Source organism: Chenopodium album, chromosome 23 (assembly GCF_948465745.1).
Source record: "Chenopodium album chromosome 23, dcCheAlbu1.1, whole genome shotgun sequence".
NCBI classification, from domain to species: domain Eukaryota; kingdom Viridiplantae; phylum Streptophyta; class Magnoliopsida; order Caryophyllales; family Amaranthaceae; genus Chenopodium; species Chenopodium album.
The window spans coordinates 34,255,300-34,272,133 of record NC_137856.1 but is presented as its reverse complement, the minus strand read 5'-3'; the positions used below and the strand labels follow the sequence as shown (position 1 = coordinate 34,272,133).

At 32.5% G+C, this 16,834-nt stretch overlaps 3 protein-coding genes across 3 annotated transcripts; 1 reads left to right on the top strand and 2 right to left on the bottom strand.

Annotated features, from left to right (window-relative positions):
* Positions 1–2,860: 2,860 nt before the first annotated feature.
* Positions 2,861–9,798, top strand: LOC145608231 (protein DOWNY MILDEW RESISTANCE 6-like). Its single transcript, XM_081663843.1, has 4 exons — positions 2,861–3,154; positions 3,270–3,517; positions 8,202–8,526; positions 9,347–9,798. The coding sequence occupies exons 1-4, from the start codon at positions 2,957–2,959 to the stop codon at positions 9,593–9,595; spliced, it is 1,020 nt and encodes a 339-aa protein (XP_081519969.1). The 5' UTR covers positions 2,861–2,956; the 3' UTR covers positions 9,596–9,798.
* Positions 9,799–10,069: 271 nt separating this feature from the next.
* LOC145607443 (O-methyltransferase 1-like) lies at positions 10,070–13,786 on the bottom strand. The gene is made up of 4 exons (XM_081663091.1): positions 13,347–13,786; positions 11,634–11,947; positions 10,976–11,040; positions 10,070–10,393 (listed from the first exon to the last, which is right to left on the bottom strand). The coding sequence occupies exons 1-4, from the start codon at positions 13,784–13,786 to the stop codon at positions 10,085–10,087; spliced, it is 1,128 nt and encodes a 375-aa protein (XP_081519217.1). The 3' UTR covers positions 10,070–10,084.
* Positions 13,787–14,160: 374 nt separating this feature from the next.
* LOC145608826 (O-methyltransferase 5-like) lies at positions 14,161–16,571 on the bottom strand. The gene is made up of 4 exons (XM_081664419.1): positions 16,119–16,571; positions 15,279–15,589; positions 15,112–15,176; positions 14,161–15,007 (listed from the first exon to the last, which is right to left on the bottom strand). Exons 1-4 carry the CDS (start codon positions 16,529–16,531, stop codon positions 14,702–14,704), a joined length of 1,095 nt encoding a protein of 364 aa, XP_081520545.1. The 5' UTR covers positions 16,532–16,571; the 3' UTR covers positions 14,161–14,701.
* Positions 16,572–16,834: the final 263 nt, after the last annotated feature.

Sequence of the window (16,834 nt, the reverse complement as noted above, 5' to 3'; positions counted from 1 at the left end):
TTAAAAGTCATTGATCCTTAAAAATCCTTGATTCTAGGTTTTTTGTCTCGTCCGACCTAAATTCAAAATATTCATTTCAATCCAACAACTTGATTATTTAAACAAATGTTTTAATCAGTGAACCATTATGCCAAAGTATATGCATTTCTGACATATGAAATGTTACCATTGTTAACAATGATTTGTGCGGAAAAAAAATGTCATAAAAATGCAATATGATGAACTAGTCCGAACCGAACCACATGTCATGTCCTCAACCCACCAAAACGTAGGAATTTGGTCTTCCTATAAATTTTATTGGTTCGATATTGATTTTGTGCATAACGCTATTATACCTTGAATACAAACTAAAAATACATTAGTGTTCTACATATCTATACTACTGATAATATGAGGATCATGGAGTGGAGAGGGATGGTTTGTTCCTCCGTCTCCCCCCTAGGAGTGACTTGCGTTCGATTTCACCCTACCCCTTTTGTGATAGGAGGGACGCCTTTCATATCTTACCGTGTTTTATAATAAAAACTACTGGTAAAATAAGAAAATGTGGACAAGCGCTATAAGTATGTATGTGCTATGTAAAACTCCCTTAGCTTGATTCACTTAAAAAAAAGGGCACATTTTTAGCTCGATTTTGATACGTTATAATGACAAATTGATTTGTACTATACAAACAAGAAGTTGAGTATAGTATATTATGTAGGAGTGTAGGATGAATTATATGAACTTCAATTGGGAAAAGAAAAGGAGCTGAGGAGAATGGAGTTTATATGTATACAAATTTTTTTCTAAGTGTATCCGATCCTTAATTGTCATACTACTAATTAGGAGGTTAAGTTATTATTCACATCCCTTGGCTTTCAATGGCACTTACTTTCATGAAGCATGACTCTCATATTAACTCTAAGTTTCTGTTTGTTACTATGTTTTACATGACTTTTTTTTTGGTTAATTTCTCATATCTAAAACAAAAATAATACAAATAGAGGCACAAGTCAGTGTTATCAACATAAAACAATGAAAAAAAAATTCAAAACAACAAAACCTGTTTACATAACTAATACAGTACGAAGTAAGTTATACAACTATACAAGTACATCTATCCAGGCAGGGGGACTAGTATATTGTACAGTACAACAACTTTTAACTAGTCCTTTTGCAATTTTTAACTACATATTTTCTCCATATTTTATATTAAAGAATTATCTGATAGTTGAGGTTTAGGAATATGTTTTATATTTTACATGATATACTTCTAAATTTACACTATTCTCGAAATATACAATTAATTTTTATTTTTTTAGCAAGAAAATATTCGATCTCTTTTCTCATAGTATAATGCTCATTTTTGTATATTTCTATATATGGTTAAAATTAAAAATCCGACAAAAAATATTCATTAATACAAGTATATGAAAAATGCATAGTTGTGTGAAATATTATTATATTCCCCTTAATGTGTAGTTTATAATATCATTTTTTTTATTATTATTTTTGTTACTACATAATTAGAGATCCGATATTAGCAATCAAATGTTCAAACTACAAATAGAAATAAAATAAGCAATATGTTATGGGATGAGGGAGAGCTTAGCCATATAAAATTTAATTAAATTGTCAAAATCCATGCTTTTTACATAGACAAACATTAAAAAAAAAAAAAAAAAGTGTTTTAACTAAATTAAAAACATATACTCCCTCGTCCCCATTTATAGTTTTTGTTTGTGTTTTTCACGGTATTTCAGAAATAGAAGGAGAAAGTGGATGATGTACATTAAAAAAAAAAAAAAAAAAGAAGTAAAAGTACAATTACATAGACAAAAGTTAGAGAGAAAATCCCTACCTTATAAAAAGTAGAAACTTACTAAAAGTAGAAACTTACTCTTATGAATAGTGTAATGCCAATTATACCCTTTAAAATGTGCATTTACATATATACCCTCATTAATATGTACAAGTTTTTTAATGAATAGTGTTTGGACAATTATACCCTCTGAAATATTTAATTATGTACTTATTTGCTTTCATGCATTAATGTTAGTTGTCTTGGATATTTATACTCATAAACATAGTTGTGTACATATTTTTTTTGTCACTAATTTTGCCAATAACTAAATTTGTGATTTTAAGACCAAGCCGAAAGAGTAACTAGATATGACTAGTTATGCGCGCGCATCGCGCGCGTTAGCTGCCCTAGTTGAAAAAAAAAGTACAAAAACAAATGGAAAATTTAAGGGCAAGAAAGTTCAATGAATAAAGTTTAAAAAAATGAGGATATAATTCCCTCAAAAAAAAAATGAGGATATAATTATAAGGCCAAAGCTAACGAACGCCTCGGGGTATTAGATCGGATAAGCTAGCTAAAAGTATAAAGATTAAATTAAAATTTAACATTAATTACACCGATCGATGTGTGATTTTGTCATACTTTTCCAAATTAATACTATCACTTTAGGTAATATTTTAAATGCTTATCCAACGTTGCGGGGCGTTCGTTAGCAAGATTCTGATTACATGAACAATATTTTAAGTCTCTAAAATAGAGAGTAGGAAAACATGAACTATGAAGTACAGTATAATGTATTAATGTGAGACAGATGGAGTTACGTAAATCTTAATGATTGTTGATGGAAGAGGAAGACTTTTGAAGTACGGAGTAGCTAGTCAAGTCAACCTTTTTATTTACTTTTAATTTACGGAGAAAAAAAAAAAAAAAAAAAAAAAAACTATTATGCATTTACTACGTATTAGGCTTATAAAATCGTATATAAAAGAGTGAGATGGTTCACTTCTTCTCTACTCGTAGCATTCTCCCAATAGGCAATAACACCTTCCATCTTCCCCGAAGCTAATATAGGGCCCACAATCACTTTCGCTTTTCTTCCCTTTTCACTTTTTTTTTTTTTTTTTTTTTATAAAAAAATATTTTACATTTTTTATAAAGCCTAATACAAAAATGGCGCACAAAATCCTATCCACCGGAATTCCTCACAAAAACCTCCCCGATAACTATGTCCGACCCGAATCACAAAGACCCAACTTATCTCAAGTCTCCGAATGTGAGGACGTACCCGTTATCGACTTGGGTTCTAAGGATCTTTCTCAAATCCTCGAACAAGTCTCGTATGCTTGTAAGCATTACGGGTTTTTTCAGGTAAGGTTACGTACATCTGGACTTCTTTATCGATGTACAACTTCATGTACGTATGCATGTACTCTATATGAGAAGTCTAATATTGATGCCGAATTTAATTTTATTGATTGGGTAGGTAATCAATCATGGGGTGTCTAAGGAATTGGCTGATGATATGCAAAAAGTGGCTAAAGAATTCTTTGATTTGCCAGTGGAGGAAAAACTCAAGTTATATAGTGATGATCCAACAAAAACAATGAGATTGTCAACAAGTTTTAACGTTAAAAAAGAGGAAGTTCATAATTGGAGAGACTATCTTAGGCTCCATTGTTGGCCTCTTGAGCAATATGCTCCCGAGTGGCCTTCTAACCCTCCATCATTCAAGTAAGTACCCCCATCTCTTTAATTTATCACGTATTATTCAACAAGTCATAATTTTTTTTTTTTTTTTTTTTTATATAACGAGGATTAAGAATACTGATGTTGACGAAATTTGAAATAAGTTATCAAATCTACATACAGTATATTCTAATTCGTACTTCGTATTACTTATTTTATGTATCACATCAATTTAATCTTATAATCTCGACCATATATTATATTTTCTAATATGTAACTGTTAACTGACATATACAGAATACTTTATATTTCCCGAGAGAATATTTAGGATACTTTAGAACCTATAAATTATTGTTATAATTATTATTAGTGTTATTAAATTGTATTTAATGATCTAGTATTTTTTATGTGTGTTTTAATGAGTTATGTAGTACTTCTATTTCTTTTCGCATTTGCCACATGGGTAGGTTTGTCTTTTTATTCTAGAAGAAAATAAAAAAAAAATTAAAAAAAATGTCTTTTAAATGTTGCCAATGAGATATTCTTGCCACGCACCTAATATGCGTTTATCAAATAATGCTTTGCATCGTTTACTAGTTTTCGGTGATAAAATATACAAGCGGTACGTAGAGTATGACAAAGAGATCCAATATCTACGTCAATCGTCATGTTAGTGAGGAAGCATTACGTTTACATTTTGTTCTTTCTTTTAAAATACAAATTTTGAATAAAATATAGACCAATTTGATCTTTTATAGACAAACGCCATTATGAAGTTGACTTTTAGAAATAAAGGCAATATAACTCTCCTACTTCAACTTCGTCTCTTTTTAATTTGTTTTCTTACCTTAAAATCTTCATCTATGCTCACTATATCATATTTGAGTACGTCTAGTAAGGTAAATAGAATCGTTCTATTACACTAATAAGGTTGTATACACTAATAATGTCCGTTGATAGTGGTCGATATAGGAATTACGAATGTGGAAAAGTAGTTCGATTAGTAAGGGTTGGATGTGGCTAGTGCCCAACCCATGTGATATTTTTTTCATCCAAATGCTCTTTCTAAGCAAGATAGTAGACAGCCTTTCCAAATTGCTAAGAGTCATAGACTAGGCCTTACTAATTCACAAGAAAAGGCCAAAAATTTATAAGAAATTGGAAAAAATTAAATGTCTATTTTGCAGTTTATAAATTTATCACTGTGACTCTTGTGAACTGACTTTAGTTGCGTAGAAGTTTTCATTCGTGTCATCATATTTTGTTCTTTATCAAAAATTGGAAAAATGTTAAATCTGTACGTATTTAATATGCATAGTACAAATGAAAGAGTAAAATATGCATAGTACAAATGGAAGAGTAAAATATGGTAGGGTTTGATCAATGTCTTAAGGCTTTAAGTTTCATGTTAGAGAGTTTTAAGCCATAGTATAATACTAATATTATGTGCTTTTAACATTAAACTAAGGGGTATTTTAGATGTAATTGACACTCTTTTCCTAGCTCCTTTTTAAAGAACTTTAAACATTTTTTTTAGAGTTTATTCTCATATAAACTAGTAAAGAAAGATAGCGAAGTACAAGTAGGTTTTGTTTCAAGCTCAAATAATCATCTTATCAGGTCTGCATATACATAAAAGTCAAATTTTATGTATAACATAGTCATCGTAACAAACAATAACATGTAAGCTAACCATGGAGAGTAGACTCTAAAGAAAACTCTTATAAGTCCCACCAATGCCAAAATTAGATTATGGAGTGATTAGTTTAACATATTTCTTACAACTACCAAATCAAACATCACTAGATGATTCTTGTAACCTGAAACAGATATGTTTATACTTAAATCTCAAATCACACATCCACCTGTAAAACGCACACAATTAAACATATAATATGAAGTAATAATTAATAATTATTTGCATATAATTGCTTCCAATATCATATAATATCTTACCTACTTTAAAGTTTCATTGTGGTAATTCTTAATCAAGATCAAATACATTAAAGACGGAGTGATTGGTGGTATTATAAACAAATTCATTTAATCAATTCAATCATACTTTTAGTTGCATAGTAAGTCTAAAATTTTTGGTTGCCAGTACACATGTCTTGCCCCCCACCTACTCGAAAAACATAATGTGCCTAGATCTATTTCTAGCCGTTGATCTCAAATTTCAGATCGAATCTATGCGATAAGTATGTAGCCAATTAATTATAATTGATGACATAATCTCTATACGTATGCTTACATACACTTCATGACGCATCATATATGACGTAACCTAGAATAATACTCCCAAATTACAAATTACCAATCGTTTTAAATTTCAACACATTATTTATGCCAACTCTACATACTCCAAATATCTTGAGGTTAGTAATCAGTAATAGAAGTACTGGTTTTAATTACCTATAAAGTGTGAAGTTAACAATTTGACTTAGAATTAAGCTATGAATATGATTAATTAATCAAACCTCCTAATGCACTTTATTTTTCAAATTTGGGAGGTTGAAAAGTTGTACATCTTGGTAGATGGTTAGATTTTTCTTTGATAATTAAAGCACTTTTTTTTTATCACTTTTTTTCAACTATATGATCTCATTTTACAATGTACATGTGATCAAGGGCTTCTCATTATTGTCCTTTCTTCATACAACCTTTGACTAGTATACACATGTTTATTTAAATGCATGTGAATATGCAAATATGTTTTTATTTTTTTTATTTTTTACGGGAGGTCCACATATTAAGGTTTACTGGTATAGCGTACTCCTGACAATCTGACATGCTGTTCAGAACTTTACCAACATTTTTTTTAAGATTTAGTAAACCTGACATAAAATCTTTATCTCATTATATCAACTGATTTATGTTCAATAAAAATGTGCAGGTCCCACATAATGTATATGTACATTTTTAAACTCAGAAACTAATAAAGCTTAGTTGAGCTATCTAAATGCACACACAATGTATATTTATTAATTATTATAACTATAGAAGTATAATTCTAAAGCTTGAAGACAATTAAAATTGTCATTTAATTTGTTAGTCAATATGTTACACCGTCTCTAAAATGCAAAACTACATCTAGATTCTAGAATGTGGGGCGGAAGTCGTATTATGCATGAACTTAAAGTTAGTTGAACATTATTGAAAGGATTATAATTTGAGAATAAGAGGCATTGGTTAAAAAGGAGGGTGCGAGAAACGTCCAACCCTACACTACTAGTTGAAAGATTCAACAAAGGAATGTCCTTATCCGATAAGATTTGCCGGTTGATTTTTTACATTCTTTAGATAAGACTAAGAGATAAGATTCATCCTCCTACTTCAATGGTTGATAATTGACATAGTAGAGTAAAAGAACAAAAATAATATCACTTGGAGTAATGTACACGAGAAAAAGTATATATTCGTAAAATGGCTAAGTTATATAAAGAAGGCCTTTTTTTTTGTAAAGAAAAGTAAAATACAGCCATACAGGAAAAATTAGAAACGTCTTCTCACAAAATTATAACCTAATATATCGAAAAGAGCTTTCTATAATGTCACCACCAAAATAAAAAAAAAAGAAGAAAAGTTTAAAATTTTGGTAAACCTATCTCTAGAAAGACAAGGTTGGATATTAGGACTTGTGAGATTTGACGAGGTCCTTTTTAGTTGTGGGCCAAGGCATTGACGTCAAAATTAATTTACTTGGCCCATTAAACGCGGTTTAATAACTTTTAGAAGTACACAGTAGTCTACCAACTACCAAGTACTTGTAATATTGCTTACTGCTCGTATAAGGCCATTGTTATTTGTTAGTCGACAAATTATCAATTATGTGGCCTATTATCCACATGCATGAATGCATGATTCATTCATATATGATATGTCTTTTCGTCTGGCCTTTCAATCTATATAATCAATTTTGATTAATCATTAAAGCTTAATTTACATCTAACTTTTGTGGTGTTCGACTACATTGAAAAAAAAAAAAAATGTATATTACATGGTCATAACCTCATAATTTTGTAATGTTTTATTAAGTTTAATACAGAATACTATATAACATTGCCCTAGTGAAAAATACGAAATATCAAAACATTACTTAAAATCAATCAGCCAATTGGTTATATTGGTATAGGAAAAATCCCGGTAAATTTATGTTATTTTGAAAATATACAATCGGTGATATCTGGGTATAAAAAAGCGTAAACCAGTCATATATGGAGTAGTCGAGTAGATCACCAATAATCGGTCCCTTTCAATGGAAAGACTCAGTCTTCACGTACATCTTTTCATCATAGTCCCACATCTAGCTAGTACTGTGGTGGCTTGGATTCTAATAGGAATAAGAGGCTGTCGTTGTGTAGTGTCTACCACAAGTATAATTTCCGGTTGTTAATTAATGAGACCTGGTCTTTTCTTTGTTTGCAGATTTGATGTTTACACTAAATTTATACAAACAAATAAATAAAATGAACTTGTTTCTTACTCCATATACATTGCATGGTTGCGTGAAAGCTGCTCTTCTTCTCGAATTTACTTGAGCAATTGAGTTGACGAAGACGCTTGAAGCAACATTCGTTTAACTTGATTTAGTACCATGCATACATAACTAATAGTCGCATAATTAATTAAGAATGTTTAGAAAAAGTTGTCACGTACGTTTCAAAAGAATAGTTTATCATTAGATTTGTTTATATGCGCAACTACTTAATTTACGTTTATTATTTGGCAGGGAAATACTGACCAAGTACATAAAAGAAGTTCGAGAACTAGGGTTCAGAATACAGGAACTAATATCAGAGAGCTTAGGTTTGGAGAAGGATTACATAAAGAATGTCCTAGGAGATCAAGGACAACACATGGCTCTTAACTATTACCCCGAGTGTCCGGAGCCGGAGTTGACATACGGGTTACCGGGTCATACAGACCCGAATGCCCTTACCATCCTTCTACAAGACTTGCAAGTATCTGGCCTACAAATCTTCAAGGATGGTAAATGGGTTGCTGTCAAACCACAACCTGATGCATTTGTCATTAACATTGGTGATCAATTGCAGGTAAACTCTACATACACTGATTGATACACATACAAACAAGTAGTACTATTAGAAACGTGACAAAAAAGATCTTAATGATTATTATTATGATTTGAACAATTGTTTTCTATGTTGGACGACATGTGACAAAGTTTGAATGGTGCCTAGTAATTCAATCTGACATGCTAGTTGTTTCTCTGAACTATGGATTAGAGATACCGTTTTAGAACCACACGTAACAACTTTAAAGAGTGAAGAATAATTGATCATATATTCACGAGTTGTAGACAATCTAGTGGTACTGTCTAGTACACCCACGTGTTTCAAAATAAGGAGTAATGGTTATATGGTACACCGCACTTTAGCATCTATGAATATATGGACGCACTTTAGCATCTATGAATATATGGACGCACTTTAACATCTATCAATACCGGTATATTTTATGTTTTTTTTTTAAATCGCACATTAGATTTTGCATGGAGTTTTATGAGAATTATTTAGTAATTAGTATGACTAATTTAGTATATGCATATCAGCATAGGTATTATGATTTGTCGGAGACATAAAAATACTCCGTATAGAATGTGAGATAAGAAGAAAATTAAAGATTACGGAGTATAAGTTTAACGGTAGTTGTGGTACGGGTAGCCATGCCGGATTCAAGTTATAACTTATAAGTATGTGTTGAATTTATTTTATGAGTACATATATTGGGCCTAGCCTTCAGGCCTACCCAATAAGTATAAGATAATATTAGGGTTGGACCCTCTTTTTTTTTTGCTTGAATTGTATGTGTATATAAGACTACATAATTTGATTAACAAGGGCCTAATTTCAGGCATTGAGTAACGGTATATACAAGAGTGTATGGCACAGAGCAGTTGTGAACACAGATAAACCAAGATTATCAGTAGCTTCTTTCCTTTGCCCTTCCAATGATGCAGTGATAAGCGCACCACCACCTCTCACCGCCAACGGATCACCGGCCATGTACCGGGACTTCACGTATCCTGAGTACTATAAGACTTTCTGGAGTAGGAACTTAGACCAAGAGCATTGTTTGGAGCTTTTTAAGAACCAAGCCTAGTTAATCTATGTACTATGTATCATCCAGTGTTAGGTTGAAACATATCTTTGTATGTCTTGAGTGTTCTTTGTATTGTTCTTAGTAAACTCTGTACTATCGCTTAATTAATTATGTTTAATTTGGTTTGTGAAAATTGTAATGAAGGCTAGTTGTATCTAGACAAATAATATATGTTCAATAAAATTTGAGTTAGTAATTCTACATATACATCTATAAAATTTTAAAAAAACTCATTATACATTTTTAATTTTATCCACGGTATGATCAAACTGAAGCATTTATTGGCAAATACTAGTATTAAGGAAAAAGGCACATACATAATTTTCAAAGTGACAAGAAAACCTGAATGCCAACAAACATTTTGGGTCTCCAAAATAGAAAAACAGGAACTATAATGTGGGACGGAGGGAGTAATTGTTTGACTGGCCAGCCTAGGCAGCCCTGTTATTATTCTTAGTAGTGATTGTATCCTAGTAACGTGAAGTTAGCCTAGTTTTTCTTGAGCAACTCCATGACCTTAGCATTGTAGGCAGAGCATACAACTTGGAAGCCCTGAAACCCGGCTGCAAACGCTAACGCCTTGAACTCCTTCTCAGTCCTTTCTTTGCCCCCAGTTGTAGCCATCATGACCATATCGAGCTGAAGGATTGAATTGGCTTCTATGCTTGTGGTGATTTCTTGTGGATCTGGACGAAGGCCTTCGCAAATTATAACCTTGCCGTGGTCCTCTGGAAGGGCATCGTAGCAATTTTTCAGGATCAAAATGCATGCCTCATCTTTAAAACAATGACAAATCCACTACAAATAAACAATTTATTAGCACACCAAAATTACGGTTAGTTGGTGATACATGTACATTAGACTTGTACATGATTTTGCAATGTATTAGTAAAATAATTACTACGAGTACTTCTGTTTCATATTCTTTTCCCCACTTTGACTAATTTTGTCCAAGTAAAAGTGAAAAAAAACAATATAAAACGGAGGGATGGAGCACTGGTATATCATGGCAAATCATCTTTTTATATCACCAATTATGATAGAGTATAAAACATATTCCTTGGCCTCAACCATCAGCTTAAGCTTTTGGTTGAGATGGTCCTCTAACATAGTATCAGAGCCAGCGTGACACAAAGGTCACGGGTTCGAATCTCATCCACCCCTCCTTTAAAAGTGGAATTAATTCGCACCAGGTATGGGTGGGCCTGTGTTGCATCCACATTTCAAGCCCAAAAGGGCCTTTCATGTGAGGGGGAGTGATAGAGTATAAAACATATTCCTGAGCCTCAGCCTCAACCATCAGCTTAAGCTTTATTGTAGTTCTACATATAACTGGTTTGGCACAAGTTAAATGAATTAAAGTTTCCAAGGTTATCTTACCTTTAGGAATATGGCGTCGCCTTTGGGGATGTTGACAAATATGTTTCCTCCAACATGCTCCACACCTAAGTATTTATTACAGGAAGGAATTATTCACTATTGATCAAGTCCAATATGGTTGGAAACACAAATCTTTAGCTATTGATTTAAGGCATATTCTAACAACAACTTTTATGTACGAAGTACAATGCATAAACATATGTACACTAAACATAATAGTTTGGTTGATAACATAAATTAGAAATACTTGTATGACATAATCATGCAACTTATTTCATAGGCTAGAAGTGCTAGAAGTACACTTTTTCAAACAAGTCATACTTTATGTATTCTCATGTTTTTGTTAACCAAACATGTGCCTATACAGGTTATATTCAGTTTTCATTAACAAAATTAATTAAGGGTATGTTCACATTTACACAATTTCAGTTCAGTTAAGCTTCAATCAGTTCAGTTCAGTCATCTCCAATCAGTTCAGTTCAGTTCAGTTCAGCTCCTAATTTTCCTATCTCATAAAATATTCATTTCAGCTCAGTTTAGTTCAGCTCAGCTCCAATCAGTTCAACTCCAATCAGTTTAGTTCAGTTCAGTTCAGCTCAATTCAGTAAATGTGAACAGACCCTAAGTATAGAAAGGAGATTGAACGAAGTATAATTACCAGGATATGGTGGAGCATTAGCTACAACAGGAGGCTGATCAAAGTTAATGCCCTTAATATTAGGGTATTGAGAAAGGATCATAGAGAGGGTAGCTCCATTACCACCTCCAACATCGACCAACGTAGAAATACCCTCAAATCCTTTATAAGTCCTCAAGATTTTGCGCATGATAAGGATAGAGTGGCTTGCCATTCCTTCATGAAACTCCTCATCACGACGCTCGGCCTTCTCCCCAAAATACTCGTAATAACTCATCCCATGAGCTTTTGTGAATGGTTCTACGCCTTCAACCACTGCATCCTTTAAGAAGAGCCTACATACAATTCATCAAAACAAATTAAAAAATGAATAAATTACGTGATTTCTTGAGAAATTAACCTACGTATAAAATGGTTAGAGACGTATATTTTGTACAATACTTTAGGATGTTTAAACAAAAGTATACGAAATATATCATTTATTTATAACAACTTTAATATACTCCTCTAGATTTTTACTTGTATGTAATAATTACTCTCATCTTTTTAATTCTATGTTGGACAATACACATTATTAGGGACAATAATAAGGTTTCAACACCTTGGAGTATTTTCTCATATTATATGATACAATTAATGGCATATTGGCAATGAAGTTGATGTTCATTTTAGGCCATCGTGGAAATTGAAGATGATAATAACAGTGTTGTTTTTGTTGCTAGAGGTGACGTCAAATTGTGAAACATATAGCAGAAATTTGGCAGCCTTCATTAATGGACTCATCAATGATAATTAAATAATGATGCCCATTTCCCAAGCAATATATGCAGAATTAGCATCAATGAAATTAAAATGCGTGCCATTTATATTTAAATTCTTAATTTATTCGGCCTCTTTTTCATATTATTGGTTAAGTAATGTGGAATTTTAATTAGTGGATTTTTAATGGTTTCCACTAAAATTTTGACCTTAGATGGATTGTAGTTTAGACGTTGCACGATTTTGGGATAAAGGGACTAGATCAACATGATATGGAACAATTAAATATAAGCAACATCACACTAATTTAAAAACACAATAATGCAAATGCAAGTTCACTTGATAAATTGTAACAAACACTTATATGTATACATGAAAAATATTACGGAGTACGTAGTAGAATCAAATACTCTTTTCATTCTTGAAAGTTTTGACGAACTTAAAATTTATATGATTTTTAATGTGTATTATTTTTGACGTTTACATAATGTATCTTAAGTTTCATAAATTTCACAAGGGAATTGAATAGTCCACAGTCCGATCCACTTCATAATTAAGAAGGCAAGCTGCAGTCTGTAGATATTCAGTCTTCTTACCTTTCTTATTAGATATGTTTCCTCCGTTAGTTACTTAGTTGATACATTTTATTTAGGCGCTGCACAATATATACTTAAAATGTAAATATATTTTTTTAATTATGTATTAGCAAAAATTATAAAAATTTGATTATTTGAAAAAAAGATTTGAGACAAATCTAACTCAAAGTAAGTTATGTGAATAACGTGCAAAGTCAAAAAATGTTAACTAAAAAAAAAGAGGAAATATACTCTTTTGATTAAGTTAACAATTAAAAATGCTACAACAAAAATAATGTGTGTGTTTTTTACAAATTAAAGTTTAGCAAACATAAGTTAATATAGCGCACATAAATAAATCTAGTTAAATACTACTCCATAATAAGTTAAGTTTACTTACGAACTCTCGATCATAGCCTTGTACATAGAAACTTTAGGAGCCAAGGAAATGCCATCCTCATCAGGAGTCAAGAATTTGCAAGCAGGCGCAAGTCCATAACGCCTTTGGCCTGTACCATCAGGCAGGGTGACATATGTGGTAGTGAGCACAGATTGGCCTACTAACAAGTCGAGCATGCGGCCGAGGGCAGCGGCCACATCCCCCGGGTTCTCGGTAGGCAACTTGGCCGCTATCTCGGCTGCTGTTAAAGGTGCATTAGGCCCACTTTTTTTTATGACCTCAAAAACTTTGAGGTCTTTCACAGCTTTGAATACACCAAAGGTGATACTTGCAGTAACAAGGGACGCAGCTAAGCAAAATCCTTCGTCTTCTTCTGTTGCTCCCAAGTTCCAATATGAGAGGTTGTTTGGTTCCACATTGTTGTTTGTAGTTGAGCCCATTTGATTTGAACTTCTTCGATTTAGAATAAAGAGCTTATTACGGGCTAAATCAAATATGCAATACAGGTTTTTAATACTCTATCACTTACGTATAATAGACGAAACTTTATAATGGTCGATGCACAAATATTTTGTAAATTTATTAAATGAAAAATATTTATTGAAATGAATCCAGCTATATAAATATAATATCTTATTTTTAAAAGGCAGGGTTAGACAGGGTATTATGTGAACACTGAGGATATATATTAAAAATTATAAGAAAATATTTAAAAAAGAAAGTGATGCACTTAAAAATAACCACTTATATAAGAAAGTGATATTTTGTGCCTTCTCTCTCAATCTCCTCATCTTGAATTTTGTGCCTTGCTCCCTTGTAGCTCAAATGTGGTGATCTCGATGAAGACAATCCTCGTATTTTACCTTTTGGGTATGGGTTGGTAAATCGCTATAAATACTATAGCCTGCATCCTCGGAATAAATGTTTGTTGATAAATCAACGTTGCTGTTATTACAAGTATTATTTTTAATTTTTTGTTGTTTACCAATAATAATATGATGTACTTTTACTTTTTTTCATGTTTAAGAAGGGAAATTTACCCTGTCCAAAAAAAATAAAATTGAGAATGGATAATACTACGGTTTTTTATTTTTTATTTTTTTTATTTTTTATTTTTTTATTATTATTATTATTATTTTTTATGGAAAGTAAGAACTACATTTAAACATACTATATCACTCAACTTAAACAATTTAAGTATTTCTTAAAACAAACCGAACAAACCACAATTTATATCAAATTGAACGAAATTGCAAACAATAATACATACTATAGTACTTCGTAGTAACCTCAACCAATAAATGTGCGATGCAATTTAAGACATCATAATGACCATGTAATAATATGACCGTGACCTAATTTGTCTTGAGCAACTCAATGATCTTAACATTATAGGCAGAGCAAACAACTTGGAAGCCTTGAAATCCAGCAGCAAACGCTAACGCCTTGAACTCATTCTCAGTCCTTTCTTTTCCTCCAGGCAAAACCATCATCATTATGTCGAATTGAACGACGGAATTAGCAGCTATGTCGTTCGATGTTTCATCTGGATTAGGAAGGATGTATTCACAAACTATAACCTTGCCATGGTTTGGAAGGGCATTGTAACAATTCTTTAGGATCTTTATACATGCCTCGTCACCAAAACAATGCAATATCCACTGAAAATTAAACAAATTCAATTCAACGATTGTTAAGGTTATTGATAGACTATGTAATTCGGAGTACAATGTTAAAGGACCAACTCAATCAAAAACATACGTACCTTGAGAAAGATGGCATCGCCTTTGGGAATATCGACAAACATATCTCCTCCAACGTGCTCCACATCTGTGTTAAAGCATTAATAACACGAAAGTAGTGGTTAATGTTACATAATGAGACTAGGATTTCGATTTTGGACTTGAATCATTATTGTAAATATGAATTTACCAGGATTAGATAATGCATCTGCAATGACATGAGGTTGATCGAAGTTAATTCCTTTGATTGTTGGATATTGAGAAAGGATCATGTTGAGTGTGGCTCCATTACCCCCACCAACATCGACCAACGACGATAGACCCTCGAAACCCTTGTATGTCCTTAAAATTTTGCGCATAATAAGGGTAGAATGATCGGACATTGCCTTATGGAACCCTGCGCGATACTCAGGATTTTTGCCAATGTACTCATACAAACTCATTCCATGAGCCTTTGTGAATGGTTCTTCACCTTCAAGAATTGCGTCTTTTAAGGATAGACTGCAAAGAAAAAAAAATGGTACATAATTATATAATTATATGTTAAATGCATATATATGATAAAAATGTTATTATATCGGGCTAGAACCTCTAAAAGGACAACCCAGCCCGAATTAGCGAGTTAGGCCCTTTTAACATTGGAGGGGAAGAGGGGGGTAAGAAAATCCATTCCCCACCCCAAATTGCCTGTAGTGAAGTTTAATCGAGATGCAAACTTTCTCGCTAGCAAGGCATTGAACATTGAATATTTTAACATTTGTTTCTCTAAAATTTCCTTAAACCATTCAAAATTATACTACCTCTGCTTCTTATTACTCGCAACAAAGGGGTATTATTTGTGAGAAATAAAATATTCATTTGTTGCGAATAATGCGAAGCGGAGGTAGTATTTTCTATGATTAAGACTCGAGAGTGAGTGTAAGGTGAAACGAATGAGCCAACTATTGATCTACAATCTATGTAGAAGACAAACTTTCCCGGCATGGCTAGGAGAGTAGGAGGCTATCAAAACACATGATGAACAACTTACCAGCTCTGTTTCAACGCTTTATGTAGTAACGTGTCTGTGAAAGGACTCAAAGAAACACCATCCTCATTCGACGTAAAAAATTTACAAACAGGTGCAAGGCCATACCGTCTCTCTACCCTCCCACTCGGGAGGGTAATAGGAGAGACGGTAATGATGGAGTGACTAACTAAGTAGTCAAGCAAGCGACCTAGATTAACCGCTGCAACTTCAGGGCTCTTGGTGGGCAACTTTGCCACAATCTCAGCCGCGGAAAGGTGCGCTCGAGGACCACATTTCTTGATGGTCTCGAACACATCGAGGTCATTTACAACTTTCAATACCTCAAACTTAACATTATCACCAAGTAGAGAAAAAGCAACACATGATGCTTCCTCCTCTTCTTTTTCACCTAAATCCCAGTAAGAGTTCATCATTTTTTTATGAACTTTTGTAGGTTTTAAGATGTATGATGCAAAAATCTAACAGATTATAGTATAAAATAAGATAGAGTACAGTATAAAATAAATTCGTAAAATGTATGTACGATGCAAAATTATAACAGATTATGTAGCAATATATACTAATTTTATGGGGCGCTTCCTAATTTGACTTCTTGTATAATTTTCCAGTGAACTTGAAGAATATGGAAATTTGAATGTTAAAAGGCGATGTTTAATTGACTTGTGACTTTGTGAGCTAGCTTATCTACATGTAACATAAGTGTGTGATACTATTAT

What these genes read in the sequence shown, in the direction of transcription:
- LOC145608231 (XM_081663843.1), top strand. Translation starts at nt 2,957, where the DNA reads ATGGCGCACAAAATCCTATCCACCGGAATTCCTCACAAAAACCTCCCC. An exon ending in AGCATTACGGGTTTTTTCAG is followed by an intron (nt 3,155 to 3,269) that starts GTAAGGTTACGT and finishes TTGATTGGGTAG; the next exon opens with GTAATCAATCATGGGGTGTC. An exon ending in ACATTGGTGATCAATTGCAG is followed by an intron (nt 8,527 to 9,346) that starts GTAAACTCTACA and finishes GCCTAATTTCAG; the next exon opens with GCATTGAGTAACGGTATATA.
- LOC145607443 (XM_081663091.1), bottom strand. Translation starts at nt 13,786, where the DNA reads ATGGGCTCAACTACAAACAACAATGTGGAACCAAACAACCTCTCATAT. An exon ending in AAGGCTATGATCGAGAGTTC is followed by an intron (nt 11,948 to 13,346) that starts GTAAGTAAACTT and finishes AATTGTATGTAG; the next exon opens with GCTCTTCTTAAAGGATGCAG. An exon ending in GCGACGCCATATTCCTAAAG is followed by an intron (nt 10,394 to 10,975) that starts GTAAGATAACCT and finishes GTTTATTTGTAG; the next exon opens with TGGATTTGTCATTGTTTTAA.
- LOC145608826 (XM_081664419.1), bottom strand. Translation starts at nt 16,531, where the DNA reads ATGATGAACTCTTACTGGGATTTAGGTGAAAAAGAAGAGGAGGAAGCA. An exon ending in AAAGCGTTGAAACAGAGCTG is followed by an intron (nt 15,590 to 16,118) that starts GTAAGTTGTTCA and finishes TTTTCTTTGCAG; the next exon opens with TCTATCCTTAAAAGACGCAA. An exon ending in AGATGCATTATCTAATCCTG is followed by an intron (nt 15,177 to 15,278) that starts GTAAATTCATAT and finishes GCTTTAACACAG; the next exon opens with ATGTGGAGCACGTTGGAGGA.